At 37.6% G+C, this 27,396-nt stretch overlaps 1 protein-coding gene and 1 long non-coding RNA gene across 3 annotated transcripts; one reads left to right on the forward strand and one right to left on the reverse strand.

Moving 5' to 3' along the window:
• Positions 1 to 1,606: 1,606 nt before the first annotated feature.
• LOC105040331 (uncharacterized) lies at positions 1,607 to 4,220 on the reverse strand. Of its 2 annotated transcripts, none has more exons than XR_831096.3 (3): positions 3,914 to 4,220; positions 2,879 to 3,030; positions 1,607 to 1,946 (listed from the first exon to the last, which is right to left on the reverse strand). It is a non-coding gene; the product is annotated as an uncharacterized lncRNA (long non-coding RNA). The 2 variants fall into 2 exon arrangements; XR_002164240.3 differs by having other exon boundaries at positions 1,607 to 1,941; positions 3,914 to 4,199.
• A 13,856-nt stretch (positions 4,221 to 18,076) lies between these two features.
• Positions 18,077 to 21,723, forward strand: LOC105040354 (receptor kinase-like protein Xa21). The gene is given in 5 exon segments (XM_073254829.1): positions 18,077 to 18,548; positions 18,551 to 20,434; positions 20,437 to 21,090; positions 21,200 to 21,334; positions 21,337 to 21,723. Coding segments are annotated over 5 exon segments (3,237 nt in total). The 5' UTR covers positions 18,077 to 18,214; the 3' UTR covers positions 21,567 to 21,723.
• Positions 21,724 to 27,396: the final 5,673 nt, after the last annotated feature.

A 27,396-nucleotide genomic window follows, 5' to 3' on the forward strand; every position in this document is an offset into this window, starting at 1 on the left:
GACTTTTCTTTTCCTAAAAGGGCTTTGTGAAGACTGTTCTGCACCAGGATCACCTTTACTCTTTTCTGCCATAGGCCAAAATCTATTTTGCCGTCGAATTTCTCCACCTCGAACTTAGTGGTCGACATCTTTGCCGCACCCGAACATGCGAAAAAAAAAAAAATCACACGACAAAGGCTCTGATACCAAATGTTAAATCAGAGGAACCAAAATATGTACCCACAGCAGAATGGAGCATCAAACGTGTGATTAATCAAGCATGATATTGTGTGCAAAGATTTATAAAGCACAGCAAAAATTAGACAATTGCAAACCACAAGAAAACACCAAGGTTTACGTGGTTCGGAGATAAATCTCCTACGTCCACAGGGAGAGCCAGAGAGAGAATTCACTATATCAAAGAACAATAAGTACAGAAGGAGAATTTCATACCAAGTACTGGTCCTCCACACCAAACGAAGCACTCTGACTCAAAGTCTTCCTCCAAACTGATGCTCTAAAGATTAGTTGTAACCTCACCTCACGATCTACACACACACCGAACGTCTCTCATTCTCTCCTTAAAATAAGGAGAAACAGCCCAAGTTCCGTTTCCGAGATGTCAGGCTCAGAAACAGAAAAGTGACCAAGTCAAAAAAATACAACATACTTGTGCGCTAGAACATTCACATATTCCTAGGACAATTTCATATGCGGATGCTTCAGATGACATAGTTGTCAACCTAACTCTATTAGCTGCTTATTATAATTCATTTTTTCTAATTCTGGCAGCACAGTGGGCACCTGGCAGAGTTGATGTTATAATCAAGTTGGAGTTACATTTCCTTGGACAAGAACTAATGAGACCTTGTTTTTCATCCGTCTTACATACTGTAGTACTTGTTGATGTGGTTATAGGCAGTATTTTGGAATGTTTCTTTTGGATCTTTGTATACTGATATTTGTTTAGTATATGTTTTATTGCCTCCTTGGAACAGGGTGATCATAGATTACTCAATAAAAGCAACAATGCACAGAAAGAGCAAATTTCCGAAGACCATTGTCATTCTTCTTTGTATCATTGTTTCATAATATCACCCACAGGATAGTCTATATTGTTTGGTGACCGCATCATGTCGAGGACAATTTGCTATCTCATAGCACTTGCTGTTCTCTCTAGTCCATTGCAAAAGCTACTGATTCAATTACAATTGATTTTTGGCACTTAAGAGTTTTACTGCATTGGTATATACTTTACTTCATTGGAAGGGTTGCTTCTTATGGTTCTTTGGGAAGACATCTCATCAGGACTTGGAAACTACAATGCAGGAAGGTTGGGCTATGTGAGAGGCTGTTGCTTATCAAAATTTCTGTTTTAAATTATAAAGAGTTTTTTGTGTTAAACCACTTGTATGTATAGTTCATCTAATATGTATTTTGAATTGTCTATCTGCAGACGTGGTCTTTGGTTTCTTATTTAAATATTAAGCTCTGCTTCTTTATCCATCAAAAAAAAAAAAAGCATTATAAACCTTCACGTCACCCGAAACCTTTTCTTTTCTCTAACAAATTTGAGTTCCAGTCCACCAAAGTCAAGGAATGATGGATCGAGGGAGTACACCAAGAGTACATACATCATGAAAACCAATAAATTAGCACTAGTAGGATACATAAAGATTCGTCCATCGATAGGGCGAATACATCAACACTCACCATACAGGTAGCATGTCTAATGCATCAACATGACGCATTAGTTCTAGCATCTTATTTATTATTTTGATAATCGGCAAAGCAAAAAAGCTTGCATCAAGCAAGGTACTTGAAAGGAGAACCTTGACAATCCATTTGTAGAAGACTAATTGAGTCTTGCAGATTTGATGTTCGCACCAAGAAACCAGACGACCCTCTTACTTTTCCTCTACAAAATCGAATTAGTTAAGGTCACCATTCCGAAATGATCCTCTGCACTAAATCATACAACATTATAAGCCAATTGGTTAACTGATACAGGTACAATAAACAGTGTCAGCTGCAGTAAATATAGTATTCATTTCCTTTTGCTAACGAAGTTGGGTAAAAAACAAGAAGCCACTACATTAATTTGACAACAATATAATACTTAATTGACATCAGGAAAAATAGAAACTTAGATAGTTTAGGCCTGCTCACGAAGTAATCTGCGGGCCCTCCAATTGCTTAAAAAATGCTTCACATGCGCAAATTTTATCTAAGAGTGGCAATCGGATCGGATTATAAACGGATCGGATCAATATGGATCGGATCAAAAAATTATCAATTCAAATCCGATCTATTTATTAAATAGATCAAAAATTCAAACTTGAATCCGACCTGTTTATTAAATAGATAATCCGATCCGATCCATTTAATCTATTTATTAAATAGATCAAATTAGGTTAAATAGATTAAAAAGGTTAAATGGGTTAAACAGGTTAAACAGATCGGGTTAAATACGTCAGAAATAAGTTAAATAGATCTTAAATGGGTTAAACAAGTTAAATAGGTCGGGTTAAATGGGTCAGAAATAGCTTAAACAGGTTAAATGGGTTATCTGACTTAAATATTAAACGGATAAAATGAAACAGATATGTAAAATCTAAATCCGATCCAATTATTAAACAGATCGATTCGTTTATGATTCAAATCTATTTAGCCTAAATCTAAATCTATTTATGACGGATCGAACGCAGATCGGATTGATGGATCGGATCATATTTCATCAGTCTTAATTTTTTCCAAAACAAATTTTTGCTAGATTGTGAGCGACAAAATGGATATTAGAGTCCTGAATAAAACAACAATTCCATATATTGCACTAAAACTCGGCCTTGATCAAATTCGAGATACAAATTAAGGTGTTTCCAATTGCTTAAAAATGTACCTTTGGTTTTTAGGGGCTGCAGTTTGGTGGGCATTCGGGTGGTACGCGATAGGCATTTGGAGCAGGATAATGTGGGCCGCTGTAGGGGTCGGGCATCCTCTTTACCACATTTGTAATTCTATGGAAGTTCTCGTTGCCCACCACCTTTGCCTCTGCAACAACCATGAAAAATAACTAATGCATGGGGATAGGTGAAGGACAGTATCAGTTGTTGATAAGCAAAACATAAATAAAATAGAACTCCACTCATCATCTTCCATGCAAACATTTCGAGAGATATCAACTTGACGGATATGTAATAGTTTAACAGAGGAATTAATAGAAGAAATCTTGTATGCAAGGTTTTAATTGCTTCCATATATCTACACAGCGGCCTTGGCCTAGAATTTTAGTTGGTTGTCATATTTACCCAACATAATAAGATACCGCATGGCTAAAAGAAATTCGAAAAGATTTTCATAAAACCAAAGTATGTGAATGATATAACATATATTATTCAACAAAATGCTTTTTATTACTTGACATGGGTAGATTGGGTGCGCATTGCTCATCATATATAGACCCGATATAAAGTTGATTCAGGCTCGCAGTAATACTTGAAGATCCCAACTCTTGCAGGATTAAACAATCTAGAACCACCACCATCCCCACCTCGGAAAAAAAAAGGGGCCCACTGGACAGCAAGTTCATGGCGTATAGTAAAGTATGATAAACAAGCATATTTCTACATAAGCATATCAATTGTTTGGAGCAATGTTTACTTGACAAAATTTTGATGCAGCAGAGAATACATGCAGCTCATTCATTCATAGATGAGAAGAAATGATGATATGAGAGAAGCCAACGAGCCAATGATTTCAACCCATTTATGTCCCATCCGTATGAAATAAAGTTTTTCACTTGCTAAATTAAGCTATTCTATCCCCATCAAAAAAATCAAGCCATTCTATGACAAGTAGGTATGATGATTTTTTTTTTGTTTTTTTCCTTGAGAGAGAGAGAGAGAGAGAGAGAGAGAGAGCGCGCGATACTTACTTTGCTGAGCGTTTTGAACAAGTTCCCTCGAGGCCAAAACGGGTTTGATGGCCATGCTTGACACAAGAAACATGAGCAGCAGTATGCGTGTATGGGGAGCCATCATCCCTTGGGCCTCAACACACCCCTCAGGAGTCAGGTCTAAAGATGAGACGACGTGATTCCCTTCTTGTAGCCGTGATATTTATAGCCAATTGAAGGCAGGTTAGCAACTATGATAACACGGAGGTAGATGCGCAGGGTCGCCCCTCTCCAACTCTCCTCAAAAAAAAAAAAAGAGAGAGAGAGCATGTTAGTAGGGAGGTAGATGCGCAGGGTCGGTCGCCCCTCTCCAACTCCCCTCAAAAAAAAAAATAAAAATAAAAAATAAAGAGAGAGAGAGAGAGCAGGTTAGCAGGGAGGTAGATGCGCTGGGTCGCCCCTCTCCAACTCCCCTCAAAAAAAAAAAAAAAAAAAAAGAGAGAGCAGGTTAGCACGGCAGCACAGCGCAAATATAAATATATTGATTGATAAAAGGTCAAGAAACGGCCCTTACGTGATTGTTCGGTGACCGTTGCCTTCAAACATTACCTTGGAAACCACGACATCTTTCCACCTAAAGGAAACGGCTAGGGTCGCCATCGACGACCGCAAGAAAAGATGATGCAGAGCATGAACTAATCCCACGACTTCCCGTGTGTGGCTTCCATTCCCCGCTTTGCACTGGGGATCGCTGTAATACAGGGCTCGTTAGATTTTATCCAAATTTCTGTATTGCACTTGGCAATCTAAACCGTTTCCCCACCTTAGTAGTAGAGTTTCCATGTTTTATCACTGAGATAGTAGGTTTGTTAGTTAGGTTGATATTGTTGAAATCATGATTAATAATCTATAATATCGATTTAGGGATTGAGGAGAGTTGGGGGCTAAAATAGGAATGGGAATGGAGGACTCCCATTACAACCATTTTGATTGGGAGATGTTTCATTCTGATTTCGATTCTGAACTCGAATGAGATGATCCAATCTCTCTAAAGTTTAATCTTGACTTTCTCTAAAGGATTTAAATCTCTATTTCGATTTCTATTTTGATCATAAATTAAATATTTCAGATGACATGGTCATTTCAATTTTTATTCCAATCTATTTTGATTTCGAGTTCAATTCTGACTGCAGGCTAAAGATCCCTCAAACGATCTCTCACAGCAGTAAAAGACATGCATGGTGGAATGAAGTAAAGAATTTTCTTTTTTATTTTCGGGAAAAAGGGAGGCACTTCCCCCTACCAACCACCTGGGTGTACGAGGAACTTGGACCAGGTCATTGGTTACCACTGATAATGACCATGTCGACTTGGACTAGTTGGCACCCAAGGCAAAAAAGTATCAATAATCAATGAAGGGCCTAACTGGATGCATATAAATTAAAATTATTCACAATAATTTCTTCTTTTGAAAAGGTGCACCCAAATACCTGCAGATCAATGCATGTTAAATATTCAGACTCTCAAAGAACATCAAACGATTCCGTAATGAAAAATTAAAGCTTTTACTTGGTCTACTTGAAAACAAGAAAGTGTCTGGGATTGACTAATTATATAAATGTCTAGGACTTATCATGAATTTTTTGTGCAAATAAAAATATTAAATTGCTAATAACATGTCAAAATCTCGATTGTCAAGTCAACTCCAACCAACAATTGGAGCCACATTTACTCGTCTAAGACAGAGACTGCACATCAAAATATGTGGACAAGACTACAATCTTTGGTGCATCTTACCAACAGCTGAGTCTTCTTTTCTAAATCAGTAATGCATTTTCATTCGTGGTTGAACCTATAACTCTAAATCAGTAATGCATTTTCACTTGATTTTTTATAAATAAATTAGGTGACTAATGGTTTAATATCATTAGTCTCAATATATTTCAAAAAAAAAAAAAGAAAGAATCTTGTCCTTGTTCTCCTTAATAGCTGATTATTGTTATACTCTCAAACTCATGCTCTATATTCCTCTGTAAACATTACAAATTCATACTTTGCGCCTTAATAAATTGGGGGTAGCACCTGATAGAAAACAAGATAGACAGCATGTGTAGATTTTAAAATTTTAAAAACATGCAGCGAAAAATAAATCGAATTAAATCCTTTAACCCCACATGCAAGATACCAGATCTAAACCTACCCAAGCCCAGAAGAAAGCATATATAATTAATCTGAAATTTAAGAAAAATATGAGATCATATCTCATTACCTTTGTGCGGATAAAAATTCACCGCTTCAGATGATCTCGAATTCGTAGAAGATGGAGCCGCACACATGTCCGGCCTCTACGGATATCCATTGGGATCAATCTCGAACTTTTCTTCTCATAGAAGATTTTTTTTCTCAAGAAGAACCTTGGTCTTGAGGACTTTGAGCAACTCTTTTGATCTTAACTGAGAGATCAACTCCTTGATTTGCAGCCTTCTTTTTCTTCTCCTCGATCCTTAATCTCTAAGTCACCAGAACTCCTTCTAGGCATGTGGAAGAGAGAACATCCAAACTTTGGGTATGGAAAAGAAGAATATGAGAGAGAGGAGGCATGGAGATGGAGAGACAAAAAGTTTTCTTGATGTAAATTAATACTAAGAAATCTTAGAGACCTTCCTTTAAATAGACATGAGCCCTGACACATATTAGGAACCCTGTCATCTTAAAAAGATAGATCCTTATCTCATAAGAATCCTCTACCTTTTAAATATGATTTATGTCAAATAAAATCAGATATAAAAGATAATTAATCAGTCTTTTTAAGCATGTACAATAGCCATCTATAGAATACATGCCAGGTGGTTGAGACGCCAACTCTTGGCGCCCCATAAAGGGATCTCCAGCCATAAGAGATGGGGCATGGATCCCACCCTCTCTCCTTCACATTGTGATCCTTAGGAATATAGAAGTAGTATCCCATGATTTTTTTAAGATATCCTATAAAACAAGCCCTAAAGAATCTAGCCTCTAACTTGTCCGCCTGCTGTCTCTTGACATGGGCCAGACATCTCCAATCTTGAGGTACCCAAGAGTTGATTTCTTACCATGCCATAACTCATATGGTGTGGTAGGAACGAATTTAGAGGGAACCCGATTCAAAAGATGAATTACAGACAGCAAAGCATGTCCCCAAAGAAAGTCAGAAAGATCTGTGAAGCTCATCATGGATCGAACCATATCCAATAGAGTTCTATTCCTCCTCTCGGATATCCCATTGAGTTGAGGTGTCCCTAGAGGTGTCCATTGTGAGACTATACCATTTTTCTTGAGATAGATCTGAAATTTTTCACTAAGGTATTTTCCTTCTCGATCTAATCGAAGAATCTTTATGAATTTTCGATCTATTTTTTACTTCATGTCTGAATTCTATAAACTTTTCAAAGGCTTCAGACTTTCGGTGCATCAGATACACAAAATCATACCATGAATAATCATCGATAAAAGTTATGAAGTAGATATAGCCACCCCTAGCTTTTATATCAAATAGACCACATACGTTAGTATGTACCAGGGCTAATATCTTAGTGGCCCTTTCTTCTTGTCCCACAAAGGTAGCTTGGCTATTTTTTTTTGAAAATATGATTCACAGACTGGATAAGACTCGAAAGTCAATGATCCAAGAAGACCATCTTTCTCTAGTTTGTTGAGTCTGTCTTCTCCAATATGGCCTAGCCTAAGGTGCCATAGATACTTTTGGCTGATCCTATCTCTTGATCTCTTAGACTCTATGGCATTCACAATTTGCTCGTTAATGTTTACACTTTCATCGGTATGCAAATGGTAAAGACCGTCAATCAAGAAAGCACGTACCACAAGTTTGTTTTCAAAATAAATAGAACACATATCTTTATTGAAATGAAAATTATAATTATCATGTGCCGGCACAAAGATAGAAATCAAATTTTTATTGGCTACAGGTACAAAATAATAGTCTTTCAAAAATAAACTAAATCCTAACGGTAGTCGTAGAGGATTGGTTCCAATGATCACAACAGCAACCTTTGCTCCATTACTGACTCGGAGAGTGATCTCGCCTTCCCTTAGCCCCCTAACTTCTTCAAAACCCTGCATTGAAGTGCACAAATGAGCACTTGAACCAGAATCAAGAATCCAACTAGAAGAAGAGGAAACCGTTAGGTTAGTTTCTATAATAAGTAACTCAGACGTACCTTCAGAAGGTTCATCCTTCTTCTTATTCTTGACAGTTGCCAGATAGGCCGGACAGTTCCTTCTCCAGTGGCCTTCGACATTGCAATAAAAATATTTTTCTTTATCATCAGCCTTCTCAGAACCTATTTCTTGGGCTTGGCCTCATTCTTTTACTTCTTTACGGGCTTTTTCTTCTTCTTGAAAGAAGACTTTCTTTTGGAGAAAACCCGCTCCATAGCCAGAACTGTGCCCCTTGAACTTTTCAAGGTGCCCTCTGCAGTTACCAGTATATTCCATAACTCTGACAAAGTAGCATCAATCTTATTCATATGGTAGTTCACAATGAACTATTCATATGAGTCAGGAAGAAACTGGAGGATCAGATCCACCTGTAGTTCATTGTCCATGTTCATACTGAGTTTCTGAAGCTCCTCTATGTCCTTGATCATTGTCAAACAATGATCACTGACGGCCTGCCCATCACGCATCTTTGCTCTGAAAAATCTTTGGGAGACTTCAAAATGAGCTGTGCGACTCTGTTCACTATACAACTCTCGCAGGTGAACTAGCATTTCTTTGACAGTCCTCATATCTTCGTGCTGTTGCTGAAGATCATTAGACATTGATGCTAAGATGTAGCACTTTGCTTTGTTATCTTCATCCATCCACTTCTCAAGTATAGCTCGTTGATCAGCAGATGGGCGAGCAGGTAACTCAAGCACTTTCTGATCGAGGACATGGGTGAGCTTTTCAAAATTAAAAATAATTTTTAAATTTTGAAACCAGTCTTTGTAATTGGTGTCAGTCAACCTATTTGTATCGAGGATTCGGGCTAAAGGGTTTGAACTCGATATGATTATCTGCAGAGAGAATAGTTTCTAATTAAATTTTATACTTATAATATTATTTATTTTAGAGACTTTAAAAATAAATAAAAAATTTTTACTATTTTTTTGAATCTCCTACACTCCTCAAGTGGAGAAAAGGAAACCTATACGCGATCAGTTTCAAATGGGTACTGCGGTCTCATTAATCTATACACATCTCACCTAATGTTATTGGTGAGTACAGACCGATGAGTAGACAACACTTTATCTATTACTTCACTAAGCAAGATACAGCGGACTAAGTCTCTAAGTCCTTGGCCTCACCTAACAGTTATTGGCACATTCCTTAGTTAAGTCAAACCCATCGTTCACCAGCGGGTGCAAAGACGTTATCGGGATCCTCACCTAACAGTTATTGGGTCCAACCCCATCTCTATCCCGAGACATCACATGTCAATAGAGTGGTTGTACCTTTTCGATGCAACCGAACCACTGTAGCCAGCCGAGAACGATCAATGTCAGAAAAGCATCCGCATCTCTACAACGATGGAAGACCTTTAGACTTAATATTTAATGAAAAATTTTGATTTAGGTCTTTTCTAAATCAGCAGATCTGACATCCGACTAATTAAATTAGATTAGCACATCAATATATCTAACCAGCCTAGCTGGCATGGGTGAACTCGAGTCAATAAGTAATCTAATATGAAACTAAATCTCTCAATATGGCCAGATAAGTTAAGATGCGTGGGGTCCCTCCGTTGTTTTTTTTAGACATCAATTAAAATTGATCAGATCAGACAACAGAACTAATTAAATAACCATCTAAATACTTATCTTGGACACCAAATTGGTCGATTAGAATTGATTAGATTAACCTATTGAAACGGATCCGAGCCACTAAGCCAAATTTTGATCTTGAGTCAATCAACTGACATTAAAATGTGAATCGATGCGATCAACTATAACTAAAGTCGACTTTGAACCCTTTTGATCTAATCCTAATCATCCATCAATTAGGTTCAATCAATTGCTCAAAATCGAAAAATAGATTTTAGCCTGATCTAATCAATTAGACCCTAATTGTAGTTTGATCACTTAGACCTAATTTATTCAATCCATACCCACATGCAACAACTTAATTTTAGATCTAAAAATAATTTTAGATTATATTTCATTGCATACTATTAATGGCTTATGATCTTGAAACTGTTTCAGATCTAAACCTAGTTTCATATATCGAATATATGTAGTTTCAGATATAAATTAAATATGCATCACAAATACATTAATTTCAGATCTAAAGCTAAATTTACACATATCAAATATATATATAATTAGATCTAAAATAATGATTAAAATATTTTGAAAGTACCTTTTCAAAAATTAATTCACATCAAATTAGGACAACCTTTATAATATAGGGGGTAAACCCTATATCCGAACAACCTTATACCAGTTTGATGTGAACTTTTAATCATTCTAATTTTAGATCTAAATCAAAAATAAACATATTATATATGTTAATTTTTAGATCTAAAAGATTTAATTTAATTATTTTAAAAATAATTTTTAAAATCAATCAATCTCATGCTATGACAACCTTTGCAGTATAGGGGGTAAACCCTATACCAGAACAACCTTATATCAGCACAAAATTAATTTTAAATCATTAAAACTTTCAGATCACCTAAAAATTAGATCATATGTATTTTCAAAAAATCTGACTTTGATACCACTGATAGAAAATAGGGTAGGCAGCATGTGTAGATATTAAAATTTTAAAAATATATAGCAAAAAATAAATCGGATTAAACCCTTTAACCTCACATGCAAGATACTAGATCTAAATCTATCCAAGCTAAGAAGAAAGCACATATAATTAATCTAAAATTTAAGAAAAATATGAGATCATATCTCATTATCTTTGCATGGGTAGAAATTCATCACTTCAGATGATCTCAGATTCGTAGAAGATGGAGCCGCACACGTGTCCGACCTCTACGGGTATCTACCGAGATCAATCTCCAACTTTTCTTCTCGTAGAAAATTCTTCTTCTCAAGAAGAACTTTGGCCTTGAGGACTCTGATCAACTCTTTTGATCTTAACTGAGAGATCAACTCCTTGATCTGCAGCTTTTTCTTCTCTTCGATTCTTAATCTCTAAGTCACCAGAACTCCTTCTAGATGTGTGGAAGAGAAAACACCCAACCTTTGGGCATGAAAAGAAAGAATATGAGAGAGAGGAGGCATGGAGATGGAGAGAGAGAATATTTTCTTGATGAAAAATTAATACTAAGAAATCCTAGAGACCTCCCTTTAAATAGACATAATCCCTGACACATATTAGGAACCCTGTCATCTTAAAAAGGTAGATCCTTATCTCATAAGAATCCTCTACTTTTTAAATATGATTTATGCTAAATAAAATTAGATATAAAAGATAATTAATTAGCCCTTTTAAGCATGCACAATAGCCATCCATGGAATACATGTCAGGTGGTTGGGACGCCAACTCTTGGCACCCCACAAAGGGATCTCCAGTCATAAGAGATGGGGCATGGACCCCACCCTCTCTCCTTCATGCCATGAGACATAAGAGGGGGTGGGCCCCTCTAAGATATGGTGCTCAATAATTTAAAAAAAAAAAATACGCCACCCATTCTTTCATCTATTCCACATGCATACTTAGAGATAATTAGGAGATATGGAAGAGATAATGTTAGGATAATTATACCAACTAATTGACTTAATTAAATCTTTTTGGACTTATAATTAAGAGTCCAATTAAATTCAAATGAATTTAGGTTAGGTTCAAGGCTATGGACTTGATCAAATTAAAATCTCGAGAAGAATTAGGTTTAACCATGTGCTAGCATGATTCTCATAAACCTAATAAGTTTCAAATAAACCTTAACCCATTAGAACTTTATAGGCCCAATTGGCAAATTTGAGATTAGATCCCTTAATATGTGATCCCATAGGTTTCATTCTATCTGCTATATATTGTGATCTCTATCACAATATCATCGAAACTTTTTTCGATGGATTGGAACATTTTCAATTCTAACCTTCGAGGGCCATCGATCATCAAGATGACGTCCGATGAGTCTCACAATCCATCAGTGACACCTAGCAGTATGTAGTGACGATCCAGTAGAATGAAAATACGAACCCCTATGTGCAGTTATCATATGATTTAGTTCTTTTATCGTGAATCCCGACTTGACGGAGGTTATAGAGAACTCGTCAAACCCCATCGTCAGTCTTATGTAAGATTGGCTCGACTCGAGTTCATTTATGAATCTCATGGAAACTCTTTTTCAGTATTTATACTTGCTTTGGCTAAAGACTTTCTGAACTCAATCTTGCAAATCACTTAGGACTTCTCCTTTTCTGCCTGTCATGCCCCGAACCCAACATCCGGGTCGGATACGTGATGGCCGCACACTCTTTAGAGCAAGTCCTAAAAAATATCCAAAGCCAAAATAAATCATTACAATCTTAACATCCATAATAATTAATTTCAACAATAATTCATAAAATCTTATATAATTACAAATTAAATTTCTTCAATCCTCTGATCAGGTACTATGACACTCTATCTATCCATCTGCTCACCCATAAATCTAAGCCATAGCCAATCATGAACGTCCTGTAACTCTGAGAAGAAAAAGAAAGATGAAGAGGTGTGAGCTTTACAGTCCAGTAAAAATTTTCATATCACACTGATATAATAATATAATCTAAAAATAAAGATAAACAATAAAATATAAAATTCGATGTTCAATATCCAGAATAATGCAAATATCCATAAATTTTCTGTCTTGTTAAAATAGATGCATCATCATATGTTAACAGGTAAAATACTTTTATTCAATAATTATTTTATATTTTATCTTTTATTTTTTCTTTCATAATCATATAATTTTTTAATATTTTTTTTCTGGCTCTGGACTAACCAAGTCTATACCTCAGTCATTATTCGGATCGAATCCACTTAAAAAGCCTTTCAAGGCTGTCCCAGGATGAGTTTCTGGCCGGCTGTCCCAGGCATAAGCTCCTGGCGGGCTGTCCCAGGCATGAGCTCCTGGCCGGTGGATCCACTTGTAAGCCAGTGGGGGCTGTCCCAGGCATAAGCTCCTGGCGAGCTGTCCCAGGCATAAGCTCCTGGCCAGCTGTTCCACATGACAAGACTAGTCTATACCATATATCTTTTTCTTTTCATTTAATCATTATGTGTTGATTTCATCAAATCAATTCTGTCTTGCATTATGATCAATTCAGATATGTCATATCCATATAATCATGCCATCAATCTTTGATACATATATATTGACATAACATACTCATACTCAAAATCAAATAACAGTATCTCAGGTATAATAAATTCATCGATCTCAAATTCAACGATGCAAAATCAATGATGCAAGACCAACAGTAAAATAGCATATATATATATATAATAGTGATCATGTACAGAGATTCTTACCTTTATCGGTGACTGATCCAAGCACAGAAATCAATGTTCTTCTTTGATTTATGAATTTATTTAATAAAATATTCCACTCGATATCATATGCAGACAATCATTTCTTCATGACCCTGATCAATATAAAAATCACATATAGAGAAATTACCGATAATCGATCCTAATAACACAAATCGAGGATCTCTCTTAGGATTAATCAAAATTAGGATTTATCTAAGTATCTGGATCCTCCACTGATCCATAAGACTTCTAGAGAGATAAAATTCATGAAGAGAAAAAAATTCTAGAGAGAGAAAGTAGAGAGAGAAAGTGAGAGAGAAATAGAGAGAAAAATTTTTGTATCCTTCAGACGAGGCAATCATGATCGAGATCATCAAAGATTATATCAGGACGACTCAATATGGATTAACCATGATTGATGTTATCAATTTCGAATAAAGATCGGATCGGGATCTAATCTACTGCACGAATTTCGGAGCAATCTCAGATCATCTTATTTTCATCTCAAGTTTATCCTAAGATCCATGATGAAATCAAAGAGAGAAAGACACTAGAGAGATAAAATCCATAAAGAGAGAGAAAAAGGTCTAGAGAGAGAATCTAGAGAGAGAAATTGGAGAGAGAAGGTAGAGAGAGGAGAGAGGAAAGAGGAAGAGAAAGGAGAGAGAAAAATTCTCTCTTTCTTTTTTTTTTCTTTTTCTCTTTCTCTTTTTCTTTTTCTTTTTCTTTTCTTTTCTTTTCCTTTTTTTTTCTTTTCCTTCTTCTTTTTCTTTTTTTTTTCTTTTCCTTCTTCTTCCCACGGCCCTCTCTTGGGCCGAAACAGGGGATCTCAAATCTCCTCCTTTGCTCGACCGACCAAGGGCCGCAGCCGGCATGGCGGTGGCCGACGACAAGGGCCGACGATCCCACAGCTCAGAGGGACCAAACCGGTGGTCGGCGGTGACCATCGACGTCGGAAAATCGAAGAAAAATAGACAAAATAGAGGTTCTTTCGCAACAAAATCTGGCGACTCCGGTCGCTGGCGAGTGTGCACATCGGTACGGAAAGGAAAGGGGAGAAGAGAGGAAGGAGGAGGAGGCTCACCTTCGACGTCGGTGAGGCTTTCCAGTGAGAAATTGGATGGGCACAGATCGGGTCTCCACGGTGGTTTTTCGACGATTGTCACCGATTGGATCTCGGATCTTTGGTGGAAGGGAGAGAGGAAGGATCTCCTTCTTAAATAGAGCTGGAGGGGGCTCTTTTCCGACTCCGATTGGGAGCCGGTGAACGGAGGAAGAAGACTCCCTTCGGGAGTCTTTTCCTCTGTTTCTTTCTTTTTTTTTATGGGCTTTGGGCTTTTGGGCTTGGTCCAGGGCTCAAAATGGGCCGGGTGTTACACTACCAAGGTTGATGAATTCCATCTAGGTGTATCATACTCCAAACAACGAACCTGAACCTACTGAAGCCAACATACACAGCAAGGATCCGAATAGTTAGGGACCAAGGGAACATACAGTCAAACTCAGTAGCTTCGCTGCGAATAGCCAATATCACCGCAGATCAAAGGACCACTCACACCACTGCAGAATCGAGAAGACCACTGACGAGTGAGTAGATATCCATGTAGTTCTCGTGTTGATCACGCTCAGTGCAAGTTGTTCTCTAACAACTACTTGCACCTTCACCCCAGTGTCTCTACACTGCAGACTTAAAACTCATCTGCCCACAAGAAAGATGAACCGTGTACCGATTTCAAATGAATTGATCACTGTCCTCCGTGATGATCTCTTGATCGGGAGTATTTAGAAATTAACCACTAATTAATGTATGTCTCAAATTTTTAACTCTTTAAGAATATAAAAAAATAATCTTTGTTAATTTTTAGGATAAATCATGGGTACATAAGCATGATTGAAAAGAAAAAACCCTTTATTTATAATGAAAGTATTACAAGTACAAATTTAGATTCTGAAAATACATAATGTGTCAGCCAACAATTGACTTCTATAGCACAAATGTAACAGCACTCTAGTACCTCCATTTACACAAAAAAGAAAAAAAAGTCTCCAACCAGCAGCTATCTTTCTCATTTACAAAAAAAAGAGAAAAAGATAAAAAAAAAAAAAAAAAGTTGCGTGCATAAGGTTTTGGCCAATCAAGTTTTTGGTGAAATGTTTGGGAATATTTTGCAATAAAACCTTGAATAAACCACCTACCCTGGTGTATATGGTCCAAAAAAAGACACTAGTTGTCAATCCGTCCATTGAAAATGATTTGTTACGTGACGAATAGGAATAGTGCTAGTAATTCTATGGCCCTTAGCCATGACTTTAATTTTTCAGGGAAAAACTCTTTCATGCGGCACGAGAAGATTAGTATGATTAACGAATTAATCTTTATAATAGATAAAAGTTCCTGCAGGGATAGCATTTTTATTCTTAACAAAGTCAGGTGTCCAAGAATTTTTCAAAGAATAATAGTCAAGTAATGCGAATACCAAGAGAGAAAAATTATATCAGTGAAGTAATGTGATGACAGCTCGAATGCGAGTACATCCGTGAGCACGTAGGATACGCTGGACTTGCACAATTTTTAAATTATTGAAACTAGTATGAAAATGGACATGCACCACTGATACGGACATTGATGGCATGAAACTACATCTATACATGTATACCTACATACACATACATTCATACATACATACATATATTTTAACTTTATTTTTAAACATACGACATGCGGTTAAGCTTATCCGGCAGACAGGCTTCGGGCGAAATATAAGATGACCATTGACATCAATAGCAAAGAATTTTTTTTTTTTGATAGAAATGAGAAGGACATCCATCTGATTTATTAAAAAAAGAATATTATATATAGTATTATAATGTATAGAATTACAAGATACTCATTACGAACGTTTGGGATGGTGACTATAAATCCTGCCCTCAAGTTAAATTCCCATGCAGACATCTGAATAGATGACACGTAATAGGAGAAGTGATTAAAGCTCATGAGTACAGAAAATATTATAAAGCTTATACAAATATGAAAAAAATATGATCAAATTATTAGACAGACTTGATCTATAATATTCAGCCAATAAAAAAAATCATGGCAGCTACAATCATCTGTTTAGCCATCTTAAAATAATATTATAATAATATTTGTTTCATTGAGCGTATTTATTATAAATTAAATCCATTGCATGTGGGCGGATCCCAAATGCTGCTCTATCTTTTGCATATACAATTCCTTTTACGGAGGCCGGGGCCACTTTTCAACGTGATTGGCGGATCTTCCTGACAATAAAAAGAGTAGTCGCACGCGATTTCAAAAGTCCAACAACGACTGTGACTTTTGATAGAAAGCTTATGCAGTAAACACATAGTTGACTTTGACCAAGTCCGTCAAAAGTAGTCAATCATACGTAGCTTAATTCTTACGGAGCATAAATAAGTGGACAAAGTCTAATTAGAGCTGCGTTGACTTTGACGTCGCACGTTTTGCCAGGAATCAAAAATTGCTTACTATTTCTGCTAATTCCTGAAAAGCAAATCATTTATTGTCCAAATTTGACTCGAGCTAGGTTATGACATCTATAAACATTTTCCTCTTTTCTTTATGGTACATCTACTATGTACTGTTGCCGGTTGGACTTCTATTCGGCTGCATGGAAGAAAGGAAATGACCTAGCGACAATCATTTCTCATCACCAAAACCATGAGGTAAGTTGCAAAGAAAAATCTTCAGTGTGTGTACCCAAAAAAAAAGGGATCTTCAGGATAATTAACACCTCAGCAATTATGTTTTCTTCTTAAATGAGTACTTAACAACCATGCCAGAAAAATATCTTAAATTGTTACAAATGAAAGTAATGCTACCTAGCACCAATCCCCTGCAAAAAGCTTTTTCTACGAAGAATATCCCTCAAGGGTAACAACAAGAAAAATGATTAATTGCATCATATATAGAAGGCTCAAATATTGCCTACTAATGAGATGGCAAGTATGTGGAGTTTCAAAGTATATAGTTTCCTTGGGTTGCCATCATCAAATCAGAGAGATGTTTCCATATAATCATCAGACCAATTTCCAAAAGGATCTAGTACAACTCAAATTGTAACAAATTTGAACAACGTGGACATGTCGATTGTAAAAAGCATATTGTCGATTATAATTCATACATATAATCATAGTATATTAGACAAAACCCCAAACTGTACAGTAAATAAAAATCTGTCACAAATTTTGACCATTGGAATTTTATGCAACAAGGCTTTGAACTTTTTAATACTTTAGTATAACAAAAATCCAAGCTGATTAATGTGAGTGGCACTGCTTGTGACCGAATGAGCTCAAAAGCTTTGAAGTCTGCCTTTTTCCCTTCTTTTCTGTCCCCTGACCGCCCCGAACCGAAACCACCTTTGAAGTCACAAGCTTTGAAGTCCATGTCTTTTTCATTTTTTCCCTTTTTCCGTCCTCCCGCTGCACACCTAAACCGGGAACCATGTTTGAAGTCACAACCTTAGAAATCTCTGTCTTTTTTCCCTTTCCCTGCCGCCGCCGTGATCGAGAACCACGTTTGAAGTCAACAATGGAACTCTCTACAGTACAAGGTGAAAAGAGAGGTACCAACTCCCGAAGGAGACGTCATTGGTATAAAAATTTATGCAAGGAAGGTAGCTTTGTGTTGGACTAATGATGTGGAACAACGACATCGACGAAAGTCGGATGGGGATTTTTATAACGCGTTTTGCACGACTCTAGAAGTGCAGATACTGAATTTACGCCCGTAGAGTACAATATAACAGCCGTGGGTGGATTCGATCGCTAGCTGAAGGCATGCATGTTTTCATGGCAATGGGGTTCCTACACTCTCTTGCTTGTAGCTTGGTTCCTTCCTCGCAAGCTACTATCATTCTTCTCGCCTTCATGGCCACCTTAACACACCAATCCTCTCTTGTTCGCATCCCAGGATCCAATTCAACCTTCGCCGGAGACGGTATCGCTCTCCTCTCCTTCAAGTCCCTGCTATCAGATCCGGGCGACGCCTTGTCCTCGTGGAGCAACAGGACTCTCCATTTCTGTAATTGGTATGGCGTGACCTGCGGCAGCCACCGGCATCCAGAAAGAGTGACGGCCTTGGAGCTAGACTCACTGAACCTGAGAGGTTCCATATCCCCTCTGTTGCCAATCTTACCTTCCTCAAGAGACTCCACCTTGCCGGAAATTACCTAAATGGATTCATCCCACCTGAGATTGGCCACCTGTCTCGCCTTCAGGATCTTGACCTGAGCCACAATGCTCTTGAAGGAGAGATTCCGGCCTCTCTGTCTCAGTGCTCAGACCTCCGCAACATTTCTCTTGAAGCTAATTACAACCTTATCGGAGAGATTCCTGATGCGCTCTTCTCTCTTCCAAAACTCTCATGGCTAAATCTTGGCACTAACAATTTTTCTGGTTGCATTCCAGCAGGGATAGGGAGGAGCCCGTCGCTCACTGCTGTTATGCTATCGAACAACAGTCTTACAGGAACCATGCCACCTTCTCTAGGGAACCTTTCCACCCTCACTAATCTTCTTCTCAGTCAAAACAGTCTCACAGGACCCATACCTGCTTCTCTCGGTAATTGCTCGAAACTGATCTCTCTTTATCTAAGAATGAACAGATTGGAGGGGGAAATTCCAGAGAGTCTTAGCTACATCACAAGCTTGAAGTATTTTGACCTATCATACAACAAATTATCAGGCATGGTTCCCTCTCCTCTGTACAATCTCTCGTCCTTGGTGCGCTTGAGTTTGGCATCAAATCATTTCATCGGAATGCTTCCACCGAACATAGGCCATACTCTTCCTAGACTCCGATATCTTTGCGTGATGGGCAACCAGCTGGAAGGACCTATTCCACCCTCGCTATCCAATGCTTCCAACCTCCAACTACTTGATCTTTCTCTTAACAAATTTAGTGGACTAGTGCCTTCAAATCTAGGACGGCTTCAGAATCTATCTCAGCTAACGCTCGGGTACAACCGGCTCGAGGCAAGGAATGCCAGTGATTGGAGTTTTTTTACTTCTCTAACCAACTGTACAAATCTAAAATGGTTGGATCTATCCAGCAATCCTCTTGCAGGCAATTTCCCCAGATCTATTGCAAACCTCTCCAGGCAACTAGAACGGCTATTGTTGGCCGACCTTCAAATGTCAGGGCAGATTCCTCGAGAGATTGAGAACCTCAAGGGGTTGCAGAAACTCGATCTGAGTTATAACCTTCTCAGCGGCAACATTCCTGGTACAATAGGGAAGCTTCATAACTTGGTTCAATTAACTTTCTCTGGGAACAAATTTTCGGGGCCAATACCGGCCTCGCTTGGCAACCTCACTCAGCTTGAAGAACTCCGCTTGGAACGCAATAATCTGCAAGGAAACATTCCAAAATACTTCATAAATTACATGTATCTAAACATGCTGGACCTTTCCTATAACCAGCTCAGTGGCACCATACCGAGTGAGGTTCTTAGCATTTCTTCTCTTACAAAGGTCCTTGATCTGTCCCATAATTCTCTGGCTGGGTCCATACCATCGGATGTCCGCAAGTTGAATCTTCTCATTCGGCTTGATATTTCTGAAAACAAACTCTCTGGTAGAATTCCTAGTGCTCTTGGTGATTGTGTGACCTTGAATTACCTTTTCATGGAAGGCAACTTCTTTGAGGGGGACATTCCTGTGCAGTTGAGCAATCTGAAAAGTATCCAACGGATCAATCTTTCGCACAACAAGCTGTCTGGCCGAATCCCAGAATTTTTCGGTGACATTGGCACTCTTCAATATCTCAATCTATCTTTCAATGATTTTGAGGGTCCGGTGCCAGTTAAAGGTCTCTTTATGAACACAAGTGCGTTTTCTGTTCAAGGCAATGATAAGCTCTGCGGGGGCGATCCAAGGTTGCTGCTTCCTTCATGCTCAAATGAAAAAAAAACATTTGTTTCACTCAAAAATATACTCATAATTGTCATCATAGCTCTTGGTTTGATTGTTCTCCTTTTAGCCATTCTCTGCTGGAAGAAATGCCCAAGAAGAGACACCCATCTGAGTCTTCATCAGGGCATCAACATAAATTGGTTTCTTACACCGAACTGCACAAAGCAACTGATGGGTTTTCTTCTGTCAATCTAATTGGGGTTGGGAGTTTCGGTTCTGTGTATAAAGGAATGCTAGATGCCTACGACAAAGTTGTTGCAGTGAAGGTACTCAACCTCCATGAAAGAGGAGCTTTGAAGAGTTATCTAGCTGAATGTGAAGCCTTGAGAAATATACGACATCGAAATCTCATCAAGATCATTACTACATGTTCAAGCATCGATCACAGTGGAAATGATTTCAAAGCTCTAGTCTTCGAGTTTGTGCCTAATGGGAGTCTAGAAGAGTGGTTGCATTCCAAGGTATCTGACAGTTGCGAGGCAAGGCATTTAAGCCTTGCTCAAAGGTTGGACATAGCCATTGATGTCGCCTTGGCACTAGAATATCTTCATCATCATCATGGCCCAACTCCAATTGTTCACTGCGATGTGAAGCCGAGCAATGTTCTAATTGACAACAAGATGTGTGCTCACCTGGGTGACTTCGGATTAGCAAGGATTCTACGTGGAAACAACTCCATATCAACTCAAAACCCGAGTTACTCGATTGCATTAAAAGGATCGATCGGATATATAGCTCCAGGTAAAAGTTCTGAACTTCCATATATAACATTTTTTTTTTAAATTTGAAGTCTTCGTAGAATATTCGAAACTTTGTATATATACTATGAACATCTGAATATGAATTGCAGAGTATGGCATGGGTGCCAAGATTTCTACACATGGAGATGTGTACAGTTACGGGATACTGCTGTTAGAGTTGCTGACAGGAAGAAGGCCTACTGATGATATGTTTAAAGATGGTCGATCGCTTCGTAATTTTGTGGAGATGGGTTCCCTGAGAGAGTAATGGAGATAGTGGACCCTAGCATGCTCTTAAGCATGGAAACTGGCGGTCAGAGTGAAAGCATCGTTAGAGAGAGGATGACAGAATGCTTGGTCTCCATGATTGATATTGGTCTCTGGTGTTCCAAGGAGGCACCGAATTTGCGGCTGGATATGCAAACTGTGGTCAACAAAATGAGTACAATTAGAACTGCATTTGCAATGTTGGGATAATAAATAGTTCACTAATCTATCTGTCCAGATGTCAATTCATGGTCCTTTGTGTTGGTTCGAATAATGTGTTCTCTGAAACAAATGTGTTTCACTAGCCTACTATTACTACGGTGTGCAAAAAGTACATTATCTTTTTTTAAGAATTATGATCAGTAAAATATTGGAACAAGTTAACTACTGTACCCTAACGCTAATCTGCTAACCAGAAACAAAGAAGGCAGTCAAATATCTGAATTTCAGACAGGAAATGAGACCAACCGCCGGCAGAAGGCTAGTAGCTGGTGAGCCGTTAAAAGAGGCTGTGGTCAGCTGTCGGTTGACGTACCATTTTCGATAGGCCGCCGATCTGGGCCCAAACCAACCTATCCCGGTAGGGCGAGGCGCAGCTGAAAAAAATATTCATTGTAGCGTATCACTCATATTAATTTCTTTCAATAAAACCAATCGTAAACTCTTCGTCCGCTCTCAATAATTGGATGATAAACTCCATGGTATGCTATCATGTGTATCTCTCATATTCATTTATTCCAATAAAACTACTATGTAACATGCATGTACAGTGCGTGTGCATTATAAAACGAAGAAAAAAATAAAATAAAATATCAACTGTCAAGCAAGGGAGGAGCCAAAATTATGCTGCGGAATTACAGAAAAATGATGGCCTGGAAAATATAACAAAATTGAAGTTAGCTTTGAAGCCATGCACCCAAAAGTTTTGATTATAATAATAGAAATACAAACTGCACCATTGCATTGATGTAAGGGTTATGGAAATACTAATTTCACCTGCCATGTGTAACTGAAACATGTCTTCCTGATATTGAAGGTAAAATACCGAACTCATGAGAAATTTTATCTGATGCTCGTTACATGGACCGTAGCCGGATCACCGGAGTAGAGCGTGACAACTAATGGACAAGTAAGATGATAAAAGAGATATTTTTAAAAGAGAGAGCCATGAGCGGTTGATCAGAAGAGAGGGACCACCGGAGCTGTTTTTGACCGCCAGAATAAGGTATATTTCTTCGCCCTTCTATTCAGATTAATCTTTCCGGCCATCAATGTGCTTGGAAGCCGGCAAGATGCTGGTTCGGGCTCAAATAGGACACCTTTATTTGTGTTGTTTCTCTCCTTCCGTCGCTGGCAGCAAGGATGGGTGGGGCTACCACCGGGATGGTAGCCTCGCCGCCACCAAGGTTGCCGAGGAGGGTGGCCGGAGATGGCCTACCCTGGCCGTGGGAAGGGGAGGTGTTCGGGATGGGGGTCGGGTCCCCTGCTTTGATCGTGGGGAAGAGGAGAAGAAATCTCTTCTCTATTCTTAAAATAAAATTAAAAAAAAATAATAATAATTAAAAAAAATTGGGACACAGGTAAGGGTTCCGATAAACCTCAATATATGATTTTTTTTAAAAAATTAATTTGATTAAATTGATTTGTTTGATAGGAGAACAGTCCAACGAACAGGAGGACAATCAGTAGGATTTTGATATTCAGACTATAAGGCTGTGAGTTTGATTTCTCATTGATCGAGGTAAGAATCCTGTACATGATCATCACCATATATGTTATTTGTTCGTTAGTTTTATGATGTTGATTTTGCATTACTGGATTTATGATTGATGAGTTTTCTATGCTTGAGACATCGATATATGGCTTATATGATTCTTTTTTAAATATGAGCATGTTATGAAAAGATTTCTATGATTGATAGTATGAGTCTTATGGATATGACTTATCAATTTGATCATCTTATAATTTAAAATTAATTCGATGAAATCAATAATTAAATGAAAAAGATATGGTTTGGACTAACCTCGACATATGGATCAGCCGGCCAGGAGCTCTTGTCTGGGACAGCCTGTCAGGAGCTTATGCCTAGGACAACCTCCATTGGCTTGTAGGTGGATCAGCCGGCCAAAAGCTCATGACTGGGATAGCCTGCCAGGAGCTTATGTTTGGGACAGCCTCTCACGGTCTTTCATACGTGGGACAGCCGGCCGGAACCTCATCGTGGGACAGTCTTGAAAGGCTTATATGAAAAGAAAAATTAGATTAGAAAGAAATTGAGGTATGGTCTGGGTTAGTTCAAAGTCAAAAAGGATAAAAGATTGTCAAACCGAAGATGTGAAAAGATGAAACATATAACATGTAATTCAAGAATGAATGAAAACTTCACTTGGTGATATGTGATGATCCATATTTATTAAATGCATGTTCATGTCAATATTCGAGTCATTATATACGTAGGAGTCTTCATAAAATTGTATTGGTTTTAAAAATATTAATTTTATCTACTGGCTTGATGTACTTGTGCAGTGATTCTTACTGAACTGGAGAAGCTTATATTTTCTTCTTATTTTTTTTTCAGACTCACAGGATGCTTAGTTTGGATGGTTTGGACGAGAGCAAATAAGAACTGAAGCTTTTAGTAGTTCAGTTAGTTTAAATTCTCTGATACCAATGAACATTTGAATAATTGTATTGAACAAAGTTTACTTTTGATTTGAAGTTATGACTCGGTTGATTTATTTGGTATTTATTTGGTTATTTAAAATTTTGAAATGTTAATTATTTAGGTCTTACATGATCCTTACGGCACTGCTCTAGGGTTTGTGTGGCCATGTCACGTGGCCAACTTAGGTGCTGGGTTCGGAGCGTGACACTTGATCTCTCAGAGATACTGATAATTTACTGAGCTCGTAAAGCTCACACCTTCTTTTTTCTTTTTTTTTCAGATCCAAAAGATTCTATGGAGTTTGGGACTGATCAGTGAGGAGCATAAAATTATGTATTGATGAAAAGACAGGCTTTATATATTTTTTAAGATTTTGTTTTAAGAAGTGTGCAGCCATCACGTGCCTGATCTGGATGTTAGATTCGGAGTGTGACAGAACCTTTATGATTTTATTCAAATTAATTTTCTAATCCCCTCTTCTCTACTCTAATCTTGTGAGGTGCAGTACCGGCTCCAAGTTAAATAGCACAAAAATGATGAGGAACGATGCAGCAAGAACCTTTAACTATTTCTGCACTGTCTCCAAAAGAGAGATCTTTTGTACATGGGTATAGGGTTGGCTGAGTCTCCAATTGTCTCTTCCTTCCCATCTCTCTCTCTCTCTCCCTCCTTTCAAGTGGCATTAGGAGCTCGGTCTTATATTTCTAAGAATTTTTTTTGGATGAGATAAAAGGATATCGAGATGTTGCGATGAAAAACAAAGAAATAGGCATCAAAAGATTCATAAAGGTGAAAGTGATCCGTGTGGATTCATTTTTATATCTGAATCAATATAAATATAGATAAAAATTTGATAATTCGACTAATATATGTATCTATATCTACATCCATAAAAAAAAAATATATAAATATAGATAGATAACTATCTAATTCATATCCGAATATTTAAATCTATATATAATTTTGTATAGTACTAATTAATTTTTAAGAAAAATATACAACCATATACACATATTATTAACTTAATTTATCATCTATTTAGTAATATCTTTAATTCGTAGTCATAAAATTTAATAATTTAGATAATATCTGTAATTATATTCATATTTTTAATATTTAAATTATTTTTATATATATTTAAAATAAATATGAATATAAATTTTTATATTTAAATAATATTTATATCCATATATATTTATATCTATCGGAGAAAATAAATATTGATATGGATATATTGATACACCATCCGATTTCAGCCCTACGGAGCGGAGAGACCCATAGCTTCTCTTGACCCGATTACTTGGTGGGGTCCACAAGCAATTACTACGTCCCCATGATTGGGGATCATGGCTTCCGTGTGACTTGCAGATCGTGCGGAGCCGAGAACTCCCATCAGGCTCATGATGATCAGACGGGGATTATCCAAAGCAGCCTCCATGGACCTTTCCATGGTGACACAAATGTGTGGATGCAAATCATGTCCACGCAATTTGCAGGGCCATTGGATCTTATCCTTGACGTCACCGCATGGTTCACAGAAATAAACCATATGAATCTTCAATATTTCCTAAAAAGTATATTTTTATTTTAAAAATTATCGAATATTTTATTCATCGTATATATAGTGGGAGTCTCATTGATATCCTTTCAAGTATATAAAAAAGATTCTGTACCCTTGTAAATAATCCCATACGATCATGCGTGATGCTGCACATAGGATAAAAAAAAAAGAGAAAAAAAAAAAAGAAAAATTGATACCGGAATGAGGCCATGCGTGAATTAGTGAAATTCACCTCTACAGTCAAAACTTGCGATAACACGGTCTGTTGATAAAACTAGCATGGTTTGGTCGGATTTGATCCTTATGTAATTCTTCACACTAGTTTTTTTGCTTGAATGCTCCCTCGTATCCTAGCTGATTCCCCCACCTTTATCGGGCTTGCGCTCGTAAATCTGGTACTGTTGATATATTATTTTTAATCTATGGAATCTCAGATGTGGCTCTCTACCCTTGCCAAGAATCGCATGCCATCTTGGCTGACTTCCAGCTTTCTTTCAACTGTAACAGCAGCATTTGGCAGCTTAATTCAACTGGTGACTTTCCTCTGCTTCTCTCCACCGTTTCATCAAAAAAAATACCAGAGGCATTAATCTGAAAACGGCTCAGACTCTTTGGAAAATCAAGGCCTTTTCAACAATCAAATGTTGTCTTTGCGCGTCTTCTCAACAGGATTAACATAAAAAAAAAAGGAAAAAGAAAAACTAGAAAATATTTCGGTAGTTGTCCTCCTGTCCATTTTCAGTTAATCTAGGGTGCATCTTCCGTTCTCTTGCATTGACTCCTCCCAAAGGTGATGCCTGCAACCTTTGCAGTGATTGGTTGGGTCCATGCTTTCTTTCCTAAAGAACAGCAACTATCTATCTTTATCGTCATCGCTGTCCTCCTTTGGACGGGAAAGGAATGCACACATTTTTCTCAGTAGAAGCTCCTCCGCTCCTTCCCCACTGCCATTGCCTGCAAAGTCACACATTTTCTAAATGACCGGTCAATTCTCTATGGTTCTAAAGAGTTTCTTGCTTTGGTAAGATCTGAGAAAAATTGGAAAGGATTTCTAAGATCTCTTTTGGATAAGCTATTTCATCCTTGCAGCGGTAACTCTTGCTTCTCTCCATCTGCAGATTATGTACATATTTGAAGGTATATTTTTACTCGTCAAAAGTAATTTCGGATCTAAAAATAGAATTTTAGTATGTGGCTACAATCTAAAAGTAATTTCGGATCTAAAAATAGAATTTTAGTATGTGGCTACAATCTAAAAGTAATTCTAGATCACGTTTAAGATTCCTAAGAACATGACTTATGTAAAATTGATCCTCCCATTTTTGATTGTCGCAGCACCGTAAGTTAAAACCTGCATTTGTGAAAATTTAATTTTTTTAAAAAAATATATATATGTTGCCCTCTCAATATCCCTCGTCTTTTTTTTTTCCACTTCTTTATCTATCAAGATTCTGTCTTCAGATTAATCTAATCACATCTCCATCCACATCCTCCATTAATCTCCTCCCATCTCTATTTATATCATTTTTTTTATTTTCAGAATTATTAATTACCTTTCATTTCCATCTACATCCCTTTTTACTTCTGGTCGTCATGATTCTGAACATGTCTTTCATGATATTATATCAGACTACTTCCTCTGTTTCGACCAGGTCTGCCCTTCCAATTCTCCTCGCTGTTCAGACTACTTTCACTGTTTCATACTCTCTTTTCATTGCACCTGATTGCATACTTTGATCTTGGTTTTCTTGTTTCTGTGCATTGTTTCATGTTGCTGCTCCTGTTGTACACTTCTCTGTCAGTAAAGCTGGTGG

Source organism: Elaeis guineensis, chromosome 3 (assembly GCF_000442705.2).
Source record: "Elaeis guineensis isolate ETL-2024a chromosome 3, EG11, whole genome shotgun sequence".
Lineage (NCBI taxonomy): Eukaryota > Viridiplantae > Streptophyta > Magnoliopsida > Arecales > Arecaceae > Elaeis > Elaeis guineensis.